Below are 15,284 nucleotides of genomic sequence, written 5' to 3'. Positions count from 1 at the left end.
CAGGTAGGATTCCCCCCAAAGACCTAACTTCGCAAGTATTGGTATCTCAAGTATGTGTATTAAGAGTAGAGATATTTATGGTATGTACAACCCAGCAGTGAAAGATAGAAACCCTACAGAAAGCACAAATAGAAACAAGTTTAATTTCCGAACCATCTTAAGTACAGTTATATATTGATAAAAGCATGTTTTATGAAAGTTTCAAATTGCCATAGAGGCCCAACAAATCATGTCTCGGGCATAAAGGGTGTGTTTGAGTAAAAATAGAGTAGCATGAATAGATTTGGAAAAGAACTAATAAATCTAGATTTGTGTGTGAACTTAAGACTAGTACCAACCATACCTCTAGGCCTGCATATGGCACGCAGATAATAATTATGTCCAGGTAATCTCTAATTAATAAGGGAGACCTCCTTATCCCTTGTCTGACTGAGGGCCCTGGTATTGAGGACTCTTTTATTTGGGTTACCCTTCCACAGCTGATACGAGAGGAATCTGCCCTCCTGACTGGAGTGACATGAGACAAATGGCAGAGAGGGAGGGAGGGGGAAAATGTAACTTTGAATAGAGGCCCTCTAGAGACAAAGATCACAGTCCGGGTGCTAAATTTAGACTTGGGACAGCTGTGCTATGCTATGCTGCTAGGCCAGACAATAAAAAGCCCCAGCAACTACAAAAGACTAAAGGCCCAACACAAATGAATACTTGAGCTCTTGATCTGGGGCCTGGGTTATATAAATTGGGATGAATAACCAAGACTAACTGTCTTATTGAGATAAAGCCAAAGGGTTGTTTCACCGTCTGACCTTAATGATCTCCTCCTTGATGCAGTGTGTGTGTGTGTGTGTGTGTGTGTGTGTGTGTGTGTGTGTGTGTGTGTGTGTGTGTGTGTGTGTGTGTGTGTGTGTGTGTGTGTGTGTGTGTGTGTGTGTGTGTGTGTGTGTGTGTGTACGTGTGTGTGTGTACGTGCGTGCTAGAGAGAGGGTTTCACCTCAGTGATCTCCTCCTTGAAGACACAGTAGCGCAGGTTGCTGGTGAGGCTCTCTTCACACCTGTTGGCCTCGGTGCTCCAGTTCACACAACCTCTCTCCAGTCTCTCCAGACGCTCCTGCAGACGCCGCACTGTAAACCCTGAGGCATGCTGGGACGGAAGGAGAGTGAAGTTCTGTATCATAAGATAATGGCCATGTAATGTAACTAGATTTTCAAAAGCATACTAATATTTGTTAGTGTGCATGCAAAGTTTTTTTTAAATAAGTAAAGTAATAGAGCACATGGAGCAAGGGGAGTGCAAACACAATGAAAAAAAAACTCAGGGTCAAGACGAACAAACAAACAGTGATGAATGATGAGGTGTTGCCTTCCAGTCTCACCGACTGCTGGACAGTGTTGCTGATGTCTCCTCCCAGAGAGATAGCCAGCTTGTACAGGTGTCTGATGTGGCTCTGTCTGTCCTGGTGTTGGATCAGCTGGATCTTAGCCTGGCTCGTCTCACTGAACCCTGTCACAGGCTCCGACGTTAACAGCTTATCCAACTGGGGACACCACAATTAACCAATTAGGAGGCTGTTTATTGAACAGTTTTCCAATTAGGTGGCTGTTTATTTGTTGCTATGATCAGTATCTATGTGAATGTTTGATGATGTTTGCATATCACCAGGTGGTCAAGATTTGATTTCGAATAACCAAGTAATGCAGCCTTATATTCAATTAGTGTTCTATTAGTGTGTTCTGGGGTATCTTATCTAGGAAACCCCCTGAGCTCATAGAAGGCTGATTTATTCTCTTGGATTCTATCTTGACTCATCTTGTGTAATGATGCCGTTATTCATTAAATAGGTGTTTATTTAACTTCATTTCTCAAATCAAATAGATTTTTCACGTGCTGAATACAACGGGTGTAGACTTAATCGTGAAGTGAATGCTTGCTTATTAGCTCTTCCCAAAAAATAGTAACACAAGAGGAATAAAATACACAAGAATGGAGCTATATTCAGGGAGATAGAGTACCTAGTCAATGTGCCAAGGTACAAGGTATTTGAGGTAGATATGTACATGAAAAGTAAAGTGACTAGGCATCACGGTAGATAACAATATGAGTAAAATAAAGAACAGAGTAGCAACAGCATATGAGTGTGTTGTGTCTGTATGCGTGTGTGTGTGTATTTGTGTTTGTGTTGTCGGTATGCATGTGTGTGCAAATGTGCTTATGTAGTGTATGTGAATGCGTACGGGTTTTGTGTGAGAGTGTCAGTGTAGTGTGTGTGTGAGTATGTATATAGTGTGTATACAGTATATAGTCTTGTGAATGTGCATAAAGTCAGTGCAAGACAGTTAGTCATTGCAGATAGTCTGGGCAAACATTAATTAACTACTTATGGCTTGGGGGTAGAGGCTGTCTTGCAGCGTGTTGGTCTGAGAGCCGATGTCCAGTTACTGTTTGCCGGAAGGTAGCCGAGTGAATAGTTTTGGGTGGCTGGAGTCTTTGGCAATTTTTTGGTAATTCCTCTGACACCACCTGATATAGAGGTCCTGGATCGGCCCCAGTGATGTACTGGGCTGTCCGCTCCACCCTCTGTAGCACTTTTCTGTCGAGCGTGGTGCATTTTCATAGCAAGTGGTGATACAGCCAGTCAAGATGCTCTCGATGGTGGACTTTAGAACTTTGAGGATCCGAAGGCTCATGCCAAATCTTTTCAGCTTTCTGAGGGGGAAGAGGCGCTGTTGTGCCGACCTGCCCTACTACAGCCCTGTCGATGTGATGGGGGCGTACTCATAACCTCTTTCTCCTGTAATCCACGATCAGCTCTTTGGTCTTACAGATGTTGGGGGAGAAGTTATTGTCATGGCACCACACTGCCAAGTCTCTGACCTCCTCCCTGTAGGCTGTGACATTGCCATCGGTGATCAGGCCTACCACCGTTGTGTCGTTAGAAAGCCTGATAATTGTGCTGGAGTCGTGGGTGGACACAGTTGTGGGTGAACAGGGAGTACAAGAGGGGACTAAGCACACACCCTTGAGCATCCCCCATGTTGAGGGTCAGCATGGTGGAGGTGTTGTTTCCTACCCTCACCACCTGGGGCCATTCTGTCAGGAAGTCCAGGATCCAGTTACAGAGGGAGATGTTCACTCCCTGGGTCCCCAGCTTGGTAATGAGCATGGAAGGGACTATGGTGTTAAATGCTGAGGAGTGGTCTATGAACAGCACTCTCACGTAGTTATTTCCCCTCTTGTCCAGGTGGGAGAGGTCATCTGTGGATCTTTTGGGTGGTGTGCAGATGGGAGTGGGTCCAGGGTGTCTGAGATGATAGTGTTGATGTGTGACATGAACAGCCTTTGAATATTTACAGATGTGAATGCCACATGGCGATAGTCATTTAGGGAGGAACAGGGACAATAGTGGTCAAATTGAAACATGTTGGGATTACAGACTGGGACAAGAAGAGATTGAAGATTTCCGTGAAGACACTTGAAAGCTGGTCTGCATATGCTTTGAGAACACGCCTTCACATTCATATGAATCAACGTATCAACCATAAAGCTATCGCTAGTATTTGACTCACCGGCGTAGTGTAATGTGGATGAAGTATGCAAAGTATCAATCCCTTATGGTACATTTTAGGCTGAAAAGGTCTGCGAGGTACTATATCTCCAGCACATCTCTAAATTAATATCCCGTGTTCTTCGGTTTATACAGCAAAGCTAGATGGGTAACTAACTCTGATAGTTACAGTATTTATGTGACATTTAAAGCTGAAAATGCCTATGAAGGGCAGAGAACTTTAATCTAAACTGATCCCATGTGTTCTCTCAAACACACAGCAAAGATAGTTTCCCTGCCAGACCCAGACACAATGGCTCTGAAGAGACTACAGCCAAGATAACATGACGCATCCCGCTTAGACTATGTGTTGTTACCTCTTCATAAAGCTGGTGGAACTTCACAGCCATCTTGAGGACAGACTCATACTCTTTGATGTTATCTTTCACTCTCTGATGAAGGTGAAGCATCTCTGTGACCTTCTCACTCTTCTCTTTGATAGGAATTCCTTTCAATGCCAACAGTTCTGATGTCTTCACCATGTATTCTACCTCCACATTCAGTTGCTACAGGGGGACATGCATTACATAGAGAATAATTATGCATATGTACTTATAGGACATCACATGATGGGCCAGATCAAAGAATGAAGAGAGATGACACAAATTTAGGCATGGTGTCAAGCTACTTAGAGCCACCGTATAGATACTGTACTATCAAGCAGTGTATACAGACTAAATGTGTTCTGACTTACACTAAACAGACTATTTCATTCTATTTGTACTCATAAAACCATTGTGTTCTGTAAAAAAAATATATACATAATAATGTTGTGATTTATTCTACCTATATGACAGGTCAATGGGCTATAGTTCTTACCAGGAACTGAGGTTTATCTAGGCTAAAGTTCTCCAGTAGCTTTGACACAGTCTGAAGGTCACTTCCCAGATCTACTTTAGAAGTCGGGACAAGAACCTCCTCCACACCTTTCAGGTCATGAACAGTCTGTAAAAAAAACATTTAGAGAAAACGGAATAAAAAAAAAACGGATTTAAAAAGAAACATCTGTACTGACATTGTATTCAGGGGGGGGGGTCTTACGACTAATCTTACTGTAATTCATGATATTGCACTTGATGATACATTAAGAATAGATTGGTTGAGACTCAGGAGTTTGTAATGATATACATTATCTACTCCTTTTTACTGTACCTTTTTCAATTGTTCTTTGTATTTCTTCCACTGTTTCTTGATGGACTTCACCTGATTAACGTGGAGCTGCCAGGAGGTCCAGAGGTCCGACAGGTCCATCTTCTTCTTGTTCAGCTCCTCCATGGTCTTTTCCACCACACTGATGGCTGCCCTCACATTCAGGTTCAGGTCCTCACTCACCTGACGATGCCAGCATAAAGAATCCATTGCTATCAGGTACTGGGTCTTGTCTGTATCCTACAGCCCTCACATACGAAGCACCACTGGATGTTGGTCTAACCATTCTCCCTCTTATTTGAATTACAGTAAAAAATGGTTCTAAGGTTTCTCTATATGCGTGCAGACAGTGGCCTGTTAAGTACAATTTATTCCAAAGATAATTACACAGCAACTTCTACTAGATACGTGTAATCAATACATCTGAAACTGGCAAATGTCAGGCTGCCAAAACTGTTGCATGAATAAAAGCATTTGAAGAAGCTGAGTCCTAACAATTTCTCTAACCATTTAATAATGTCTAACCATGTTAGATGAATTGATGTAGTTGTTTCCCAGGTCCTGCATGGCAAGGAAGCGTTCCAACATGGACTGCCACTTAGCATCAGCGATCTCCTTCGACGTGACGCCACTCTCCTTGTTCTCCTCCTCCTCTGGCTTCCAGTTATAGATCTCACGTAGACTCTGCATCTGCTCCTCCACCTGAAACAGCATAGGAGTTACAACTCTATTCAGTACAATGTAACTGTTATTCTGTTATTCACATTTCAGTTCAAATCCATACGGAACAAGGATGTTCAGTCAGTCAAGATACCACTGTGTCACCTACCACTGTAAAACACTAGCATACACATAACAAAAAACATAATTACATTTCAACAAAATATAATGTAAGACAAAATAACCTCCTCAGCAATTCGCAAGAAGCCCACGTATGGTCGGATATTGTCAATGCGGGATGTGATGTTTCTGGTGACTGTCTTCAGCTCCTCCTCTAACAGTGATGCTTTGTTGGAGAACTCAGTGGCTTCAGGACACTCCAGTGTTTTCAGTTCCGTTATCTGTTCTGCCATGGCCTCTGCCTCAATGCCAGTTTCCTGAGAACCAAATGACCAGGATTGAGAAGCTCTATTGTATCACACATATACAGTACCAGTCAAAAGTTTGGACACACCTACTCATTCAATGTTTTTTCTTTATTTGTACTATTTTCTACATTGTAGAATAAAATAACACATATAGAATCATGTAGTTATCAAAAAAGTGTAAAACAAATCTAAATATATTTCATATTTGAGATTCTTCGAAGCAGCAACCATTTTCCTTGATGACTGGATCGCACACTCTTGGCATTCTCTCAACCAGTTTCACCTGGAATGCTTTTCCATCTTGAAGGAGTTCCCACATATGCTGAGCACTTGCTGGCTGCTTTTCCTTCACTCTGCGGTCAAACTCATCCCAAACCATATCAATTGGGTTGAGGTCGGGTGATTGTGGAGGCCAGATCATCTGATGCAGCACTTCATCACTCTCCTTCTCGGGCAAATAGCCCTTACACAGCCTGGAGGTGTGTTGGGTCATTGTCCTGTTGAAAAACACATAATAGTCTCACTAAGCGCAAACCAGACAGGATGGTGTATCGCTGCAGAATGCTGTGGTAGACATGATGGTTAAGTGTGCCTTGAATTCTAAATAAATCACTGACAGTGTCACCAGCAAAGCAACTCCACACCATCACACCTCCTTCTCCATGCTTCACGGTGGGAACCACACATGCGGAGATCTGTTCACCTACTTTGCGTCTCACAAAGACACGGCGGTTGGAACCAAAAATCTCAAAATTAGACTCATCAGACCTTAAGGACAGATTTCCACCGGTCTAATGTCCATTGCTCGTGTTTCATTCCCCAAGAAAGTCTCTTCTTATTGGTGTCCTTTAGTAGTGGTTTCTTTGTAGCAATTAGACCATGAAGGCCTGATTCACACAGTCTCCTCTGAACAGTTGATGTTGAGATGTGTCTGTTACTTGAACTCTGAAGCATTTATTTGGGCTGCATTTTCTAAGGCTGGTAACTCTAATGAACTTGTCCTCTGCAGCAGAGGTAACTCTGGGACTTCCTTTCCTGTGGCGGTCCTCATGAGAGCCAGGTTCGTCATAGCACTTGATGGTTTTTGCGACTGCACCTTAAGAAATTTTCAAAGGTCTTGAAATGTTCCTCATTGACTGACCTTCATGTCTCAAAGTAATGATGGACTGTCATTTCTCTTTGCTTATTTGAGCTGTTCTTGCCATAATATGGACTTATGGGCTATCTTCTGTATATCACCCCTACCTTGTCACAACACAGCTGATTGGCTCAAACTCATTAACTTGTTATGGCAGGGGGCAGTATTGAGTAGCTTGGATGAATAAGGTTCCCAGAGTAAACTGTCTCCTACTCAGACCCAGTTGCTAATATGCATATTATTAGTAGATTTGGATAGAAAACACTCTGGAGTTTCTAAAACTGTTTGAATTATGTCTGTGAGTTTAACAGACCTCATATGGCAGGCAAAAACCTGAGAAAAAATCCAACCAGGAAGTGGGAAATCTGAGATTTGTAGTTTTTCAAGTCATTCCCGATCGAATGCACAGTGTCTATGGGGTCAAATTGCACTTCCTAAGGCTTCCAGTAGATGTCAACAGTGTTTAGAACCTTGTTTGATGCTTGTACTGTGAATTGGGGGCGAATGAGAGGGCATTGAGTCAGAGGTCTGGCAGAGAGCCACACGCGTTCATGTGATAGTTAGCTTGAGTTCCATTGCAGTTCTACAGACAAAGGAATTTTCCGGTTGGAACATTATTGAAGATTTATGTTAAAAACAACCGTAAAGATTTCCATACAGCGTTTGACATGTTTCTACGGACTGTAACGGAACTTTTGGACTTTGTCTGCTCCTAGTGATCGCACGTCATGAATTTGGATTACTGGGCTAAACACGCAAACAAAAGGAGGTATTTGGACATAAATGATGGACATCATCGAACAAAACAAACATTTATTGTGGAACTTGGATTCCTGGGAGTGCATTCTGATGAGGATCATCAAAGGTAAGTGAATATTTATAATGCTATTTCTGACTTCTGTTGACTACACAACATGGCGGATATCTGTTTGGGTTGTTTTGGTTTCTGAGCGCTGTACTCAGATTATAGCATGGTATGCTTTTTCGGTAAAGATTTTTTGAAATCTGACACAGCATTTCATTAAGGAGAAGTGTATCTATAATTTCATGCATTATAGTTGTATCTTTTATCAATGTTTATTATGAGTATTTCTGTAAATTGATGTGGCTCTGCAAAATCACCGGATGTTTTAGAACTACTGAACGTAACGCACCAATGTATACTGAGATTTTTTTTATATAAATATGAACTTTATCGAACAAAACATACATGTATTGTGTAACATGAAGTCCTATGAGTGTCATCTGATGAAGATCAAAGGTTAGTGATTAATTTATCTCTATTTCTGCTTTTTGTGACTCCTCTCTTTGGCTGGAAAATTGGCTGTGTTTTTCTGTGACTTGGCTCTGACATAACATAATTGTTTGGTTTGCTTTCGTCGGAAAGCCTTTTTGAAATCGGACACTGTGGTGGGATTATCAAGAAGCGTATCTTTAAAATGGTGTAAAATACTTGTATGTTTGAGGAATGTTAATTATGGGATTTCTGTTGTTTTGAATTTGGCGCCCTGCACTTTCACTGGCTGTTGTCATATCGATCCCGTTAGCGGGATCTCAGCCGAAAGAGATTTAAAAAAGGAAAGAAATTCCACAAATTAACTTTTAACAAGGCACACCTGTTAATGGAAATGCATTCCAGGTGACTACCTCATGAAGCTGGTTGAGAGAATGCCAAGATTGTGCAAAGCTGTCATCAAGGCAAAGGGTGGCTACTTTGAAGAATCTTTAATATAAAATATATTTCGATTTGTTTAACACTTTTTTGGTTACTACATTATTCCATGTGTTATTTCACAGTTTTGATGTCTTCACTATTATTCTACAATGTAGAAAATAGTAAAAAATAAAGAAAAACCCTTGAATGAGTAGGTGTGTCCAAAAGTTGTACAAGACAGAGTTAGGTCCATTTGAATTCATTCAATTCAGAAAGTTAACTGAAGTTCCTGAATTTAAATGGAATTGACCCCAACCTTGGTACAATATATGTAAATGAACAAAGGGGGCATACAGTTGAATTAGGTTGAGTATATGCACAGGTGCTATCCCTGACTACCTGTGTTTGTGAGGAGAGTTCCAGGTGTTTGTTGAGCATGTCTTCAGACTGGGAGAGCAGGGAGCCTGGCTCAGTGTTGCTGGAGAGGAAACAGTTGCTGCTCTTTAGCCACACCGAGATCTGGGACAGAAAAACATGACTTTTACTTAACTTTATTAGTTCCAAAAAATATATATATGTTTTTATTTCACCTTTATTTAACCAGGTAGGCCAGTTGAGAACAAGTTATCATTTACAACTGCGACCTGGCCAAGATAAAGCAAGGCAGTGCAACAAATAACAACACAGAGTTACACGTGGAATAAACAAACGTACAGTCAATAACACAATAGAAGTTTATGTACAGTGTGTGCAAATTAAGTAAGATTAGGGTGGTAAGGTAATAAATAGGCCGTAGTGGCAACATAAATTACAATTTAGCAATTAAACACTGGAATGGTAGATGTGCAGAAGATGCATGTGCAAGTAGAGATACTGGGGTGCAAAGGAGCATAAAAGTAAATAACAATATGGGGATGAGGTAGTTTTACAGATGGGCTATGTATAGGTGCAATGATCTGTAAGCTGCTATGACAGCTTAAAGTTAGTGAGGGAGATATGAGTCTCCAGCTTCAGTGATTTTTGTAGTTCGTTCCAGTAATTGGCAGAAGAGAACTGGAACGAAAGATGGACCAAAGTAGGAATTGGCTTTGGGGCTGACCAGTGAAATATACCTGATGGATCACGTGCTACGGGTGGGTGCTGCTATGGTGACCAGTGAGCTGAGATAAGGCGAGGCTTTACCTAGCAAAGACTTAGATGACCTGGAGCCAGCGATTTTGGCAAATAAAATATGAAGCGAGGGCCAGCCAACGAGTGCATACAGGTCGCAGTGGTGGGTAGTAAATGGGGCTTTGGTAACAAAACGGATGGCACTGTGATAGACTGCATCCTACATCGCCGAAGTCAAGGATCGGTAGGATAGTCAATTTTACGAGGGTATGTTTGGCAGCATGAGTGAAGGATGCTTTGTTGTGAAATAGGAAGCCGATTCTAGATTTAATTTTGGATTGGAGATGCTTATTGTGAGTCTGGAAGGAGAGTTTACAGTTTAACCAGACACCTAGGTATTTGTAGTTGTCCACATATTCTAAGTCAGAACCGTCCATAGTAGTGATGCTAGACAGGCGGGCAGGTGCTGGCAGCGATAAATTGAAGACTATGCATTTGGTTTTACTTGCATTTAAGAGCAGTTGGAGGCCACGGAGTGTTGTATGGCATTGAAGCTGGAGGTTAGTTTACACAGTGTCCAAAGAAGGTCTAGAAGTATACAAAATGGTGTCGTCTGCGCAGGGGTGGATCAGAGAATCACCAGCAGCAAGAGCGACATCATTGATGTATACAGAGAAAAGAGTCAGCCCGAGAATTGAACCCTGTGGCACCCCCATAGAGACTGCCAGAGGTCCGGAAAACAGGCCCTCTGATTTGACACACCGAACTCTGTGTGAGAAGTAGTTGGTGAACCAGGCGAGGCAGTCATTTGAGAAACCAAGGCTGTTGAGTCTGCTGATAAGAATGCTGTGATTGACAGAGTCGAAAGCCCTGGCCAAGTTGATGAATACGGCTGCACAGTATTGTCTTTTATCGATGGTGGTTATGATGTCGTTTAGGACCTTGAGCGTGGCTGGGGTGCACCCATGACCGGCTCGGAAACCAGATTGCATAGCGGAGAAGGTGGGATTCGAAACAATTAGGTCAAATGCAGTCAACTGAAATAGATGGAAATGTACATACATATAAAAGCATTGGCACTTGACTGTAGGCTGTCAACTAGCGTCACAATATGGCTGAAAATGACCAATCTGACTTTAGATCTTCTTAACTCAAAACTTTCTTACACCTTTCCTACTGACGGTAAATTATATGCAATCGTCTAAGTTGCACATGCTTATTTCAACTCTGAATCAGGCCCAATGAGACTAGCAGTGGGCTTACACATCAATAGGAATACGATTAAAAAGATAGCTAAAGGTTAGCCCCAAATGACACCCTATTCCCTGTAATGTGCACTACATTTGACCAGAGCCCTATGGGTCCTGGTCAAAGGTAGTGCACTATAGAGGGAATAGGCTGTGTCATTTGGGACACAGCCTAAGACGTGTGTGTACCTTGTCTATGAGGTCTTCACATGTGGACACCAGCTGCTGTCTCTTGGCTGCCAGTGCTCGGTGGGCGTGGCATTCCTGGCTCAGAGTATCAACCCGGTCTCTCACATATCCCAGCATCCTTTTCACCCCTTCCACTTGGGTGCTAGAAATATCGTAAGAGCCATGTATGCTGTCAAATGCTCCATGTAGTAATAATAATATCTGCATTCTTGATCGATCATCCGTCTATCAAAATAAAGGCCTATTTTGCATCACATACAGTTTAACAAGCATATTTAAAATCTTAGTTTTGCTACACCAGCAATAAGCAGGCTGTGGTGATACTTGACCACCGCAGGTTTTAAACTTGACTAGGGTGGCAGTAAAGTTTTGAGTCTGAGGACTGAGGATGTCCTAATATGGATGCCGTGCACTTTACCTCTGTGGGTCAACCTTCTGCAGTATGAGCTGTCCTCTCTGAAGAGGGTCGGTGGCTGACTCTTTAATGCTTCGCAGCAGCTCCTCGTGCTTTTTGGCCAACTTAGGCAACCGTAGTGTCTGGCTCTTCAACCCTTTTAGTTTACTCTCAACAGTTCCCAGGACCCCAAAAGCCTGACAAACAGAAATGAGAGGATAGGACATTGTACATAAAAGTAATCATGTAAACATGATAGTTAGTTTAACGGAAGTCCTGAGTAAATGCAAAATGTGTCATTATAATAAAAATAACAATTTATGGTGCAGTAGATGGCACAAATGTGCCCTTAATGTCCACTTGGGGGCAGCATATTCAAATACAAGTCAAGTCACTAGTTTACTATACTGTGTAAGGACCTCAAAGACTTAGTGCTTTAATAATAATTACACTCTTCACATATTTGTCAGGCACATGATTGGTACAGTAAATACCTTGTTGGCACTGCTAAAGAACTTGTTGCTTTCCTGAATGTGGTATCTACGGTTACATAGCTACCTCATTGGTACTGCTATAGAAGGCGGCACATGATATGTATAGCAGGTTGTGTGAGAGCGTAATGCATTGGCAGTAGCTGGTCTGTTTTCCTTGTTTTAATGTTTTCCTGCAGTGGGTTAAATCAATAGTGTTTCTTGGTGTTCTTAAACATATCTACTATGAAACACAAGTAACACCTCACATTCAGTACCAGGCAGAAGTTTGGACACACCTACTCATTCAATATTTTATTTGTTTTTATTATTTTCTACATTGTTGAATAATAGTGAAGACATCAAAACTATGAAATAACATATATGGAATCATGTAGTAACCAAGAATGTGTTAAACAAATCAAAATATATTTTTTATTAAGTATTCTTCAAAGTAGCCACCCTTTGCCATGATGACAGCTTTGCACGGTCTTGGCATTCTCTCAAACAGCTTCATGAGGTAGTCACCTGGAATTAATTTCAATTAACAGGTGTGCCTTGTTAATAGTTAATTTGTGGCATTTCTTTCCTTCTTTAATGCATTTGAGCCAATCAGCTGTGTTGTGACAAGGTAGGAGTGATATACAGAAGATAGCCCTATTTGGTAAAAGACCAAGTCCATATTATGGCAAGAACTGCTCAAATAAGCAACGAGAAACAACAGTCCATCATTAATTTAAAACATGAAGGTCAGTCAATGAGGAACATTTTAAGAAATTTGAAAGTTCCTTCAAGTGCAGTCGCAAAAACCATCAAGCGCCATGCTGAAACTGCCTCAACAGGACAATGACACAAAACACACCTCCAGGATGTGTAAGGGCTATTTGACCGAGAAGGAGAGTGATGAAGTGCTGCATCAGATGGCCAGGCCTCCACAATCACCTGACCTCAACCCAATGGAGATGATTTAGGATGAGTTGGACCGCAGAGTGAAGGAAAAGCAGCCAACAAGTGCTCATGTGGGAAAAGCATTCCAGGTGAAGCCGGTTGAGAGAATGCCAAGGGAATGCCAAGGGTGTTACTACATGATACTACATGATTCCATATGATTCCATATGTGTTATTTCATAGTTTTGATGTCTTCACTATTTTTCTACAATGTAGAATAAAAACTTTTGACTGGTACTGTACATGGTTATGGGCTTAAGAAGACACCTGCACTTTGAAATGTATTACATTTTGAGTTTGCATCCCAATATTCCACTTTATGTACATCACAGAAGACTCAAATATAACAAAACCATTTGACATAGAAACACTGGATTTTCAGCATTTAAAAAAAATAAGGTTGACTAATTATGAAATTGTGAAAAATATGAATAACATTCCACCCATGAGGCCACGAGAGAGCAATTTGGTCATTTGACTGCAGGAAAGATACTACATAGCTATTAAAAAGTATTTATTTAGTTGGAATGTTTATCTGGCAAGAGTGTCCTCATAATTGTTTTTGTTAATTTTTTTGTTAAAGCTACAGTACCTTATTGGCACAGTTTATGTGGCACATTATACTGTATGTACAGTTACTATCTTGTTGGCACTAACAAAGAATGCATTGCTCTCCTGAGGGTCATATGTACAGTTTCAGTAGCTACCTTGTTGGTACGGAAGGCATGCATTTCCTGAAGGTTACATGTACACTAGTATAGATATAGAGCCATTCTCTCTCTATGTTCACTAATTAGTAACTACTATCTTGACCCTGCTTATTTGTTGCCACAAGACAGAAGTTACTGTACTTTGTTGACACTGTTAAAGAAGGTGTTGCACTCCTGTAGGTGATATGTATAGCTACATCAGCTAACTTCTACTACTACTGTGCCACACTCTCCTAAAGGGGTTATGTCAAATCAAATCAAAGTTTATTTGTCACGTGCGCCGAATACAACAGGTGTAAACCTTAGAGTGAAATGCTTATTTACAGGCTCTAACCAATGGTGCGGGGAAAAAAAGGTGTGTGTGTGTGTGTGTAGGTAAGTAAAGAAATAAAACAGTAAAAAGACATTTGAAAAAAGAGTAGCAAGGATTTATACAGACACCTGTTAGTCAGGCTTATTGAGGTAGTATGTACATGTAGGTATTGTTAAAGTGACTATGCATATATGATGAACAGAGAGTAGCAGAAGCGTAAAAAGAGGGGTTGGCGGGTGGTGGGACACAATGCAGATAGACCGGTTAGCCAATGTGCGGGAGCACTGCTTGGTCAGGCAAATTTAGGTAGTATGTACATGAATGTATAGTTAAAGTGACTATGCATATAAGATAAACAGAGAGTAGCAGCAGCGTAAAAGAGGGGTTGGGGGGAACACAATGCAAATAGTCCGGGTGACCATTTGGTTACCTATTCAGGAGTCTTATGGATTGGGGGTAAAAACTGTTGAGAAGCCTTTTGTCCTAGACTTGGCACTCCGGTACTGCTTGTCATGCGGTAGTAGAGAGAACAGTCTATGACTGGGGTGGCTGGGATCTTTGACAATTTTTAGGGTCTTCCTCTGACACTGCCTGGTGTAGAGGTCCTCGATTGCAGGCAGCATTGTCACAGTGATGTACTGGGCTGTACGAACTACCCTCTGAAGTTCCTTGCGGTCAGAGGCCGAGCAATTGCCGTACCAGTATAGTTAAAGCTGTAACAACTTTTGAGGATCTCAGGACCCAAGCCAAATCTTTTTGTTTCCTGAGGGGGAATAGGCTTTGTCATGCCCTCTTCACGACTGTCTTGGTGTGTTTGGACCAATCTAGTTTGTTGTTGATGTGGACACCAAGCAATTTGAAGATCTCAACCTGCTCCACTACAGCCCCGTCGATGAGAATGGGGACATGCTCTGTGCTCCTTTTCCTGTGGTCCACAATCATCTCCTTAGTCTTGGTTACGTTGAGGGATAGGTTGTTATTCTGGCACCACCCGGCCAGGTCTCTGACCTCCTACCTATAGGCTGTCTCGTCGTTGTCGGTTATCAGGCCTACCACTGTTGTGTCGTCAGTAAACTTAATGATGGTGTTGGAGTTGTACCTGGCCATGCAGTCGTTGGTGAACAGGGAGTACAGGAGGGGACTGAGCACGCACCGCTGGGGAGCTCCAGTGTTGAGGATCAGCGTGGCAGATGTGTTACTACCTACCCTCACCACCTGGGGGCGGCCTGTCAGGAAGTCCAGGATCCAGTTGCAGAGGGAGGTGTTTAGAAC

The 15,284-nt window shown here is 41.9% G+C and overlaps 1 protein-coding gene across 1 annotated transcript in view; it reads right to left on the bottom strand.

Moving 5' to 3' along the window:
- ccdc141 (coiled-coil domain containing 141) overlaps window positions 1-15,284 on the bottom strand; it is a 44,812-nt gene that overhangs the window by 11,220 nt on the left and 18,308 nt on the right. Inside the window, exons 8-17 of the mRNA XM_064944763.1 lie at window positions 11,596-11,768; window positions 11,178-11,319; window positions 9,031-9,150; window positions 5,657-5,848; window positions 5,277-5,453; window positions 4,755-4,934; window positions 4,422-4,547; window positions 3,920-4,108; window positions 1,374-1,535; window positions 992-1,141 (exon numbers count right to left, since the gene is read on the bottom strand). Of these exons, the coding sequence (XP_064800835.1) occupies window positions 992-1,141; window positions 1,374-1,535; window positions 3,920-4,108; window positions 4,422-4,547; window positions 4,755-4,934; window positions 5,277-5,453; window positions 5,657-5,848; window positions 9,031-9,150; window positions 11,178-11,319; window positions 11,596-11,768 (1,611 nt within the window). The remainder of the gene's footprint in view (window positions 1-991; window positions 1,142-1,373; window positions 1,536-3,919; window positions 4,109-4,421; window positions 4,548-4,754; window positions 4,935-5,276; window positions 5,454-5,656; window positions 5,849-9,030; window positions 9,151-11,177; window positions 11,320-11,595; window positions 11,769-15,284) is intronic.

The sequence above is a fragment of the Oncorhynchus masou genome, chromosome 29 (genome assembly GCF_036934945.1).
Source record: "Oncorhynchus masou masou isolate Uvic2021 chromosome 29, UVic_Omas_1.1, whole genome shotgun sequence".
Lineage (NCBI taxonomy): Eukaryota > Metazoa > Chordata > Actinopteri > Salmoniformes > Salmonidae > Oncorhynchus > Oncorhynchus masou.
The sequence above is the reverse complement of the archived record's forward strand: the minus strand, read 5'-3'. Positions and strand labels throughout refer to the sequence as shown.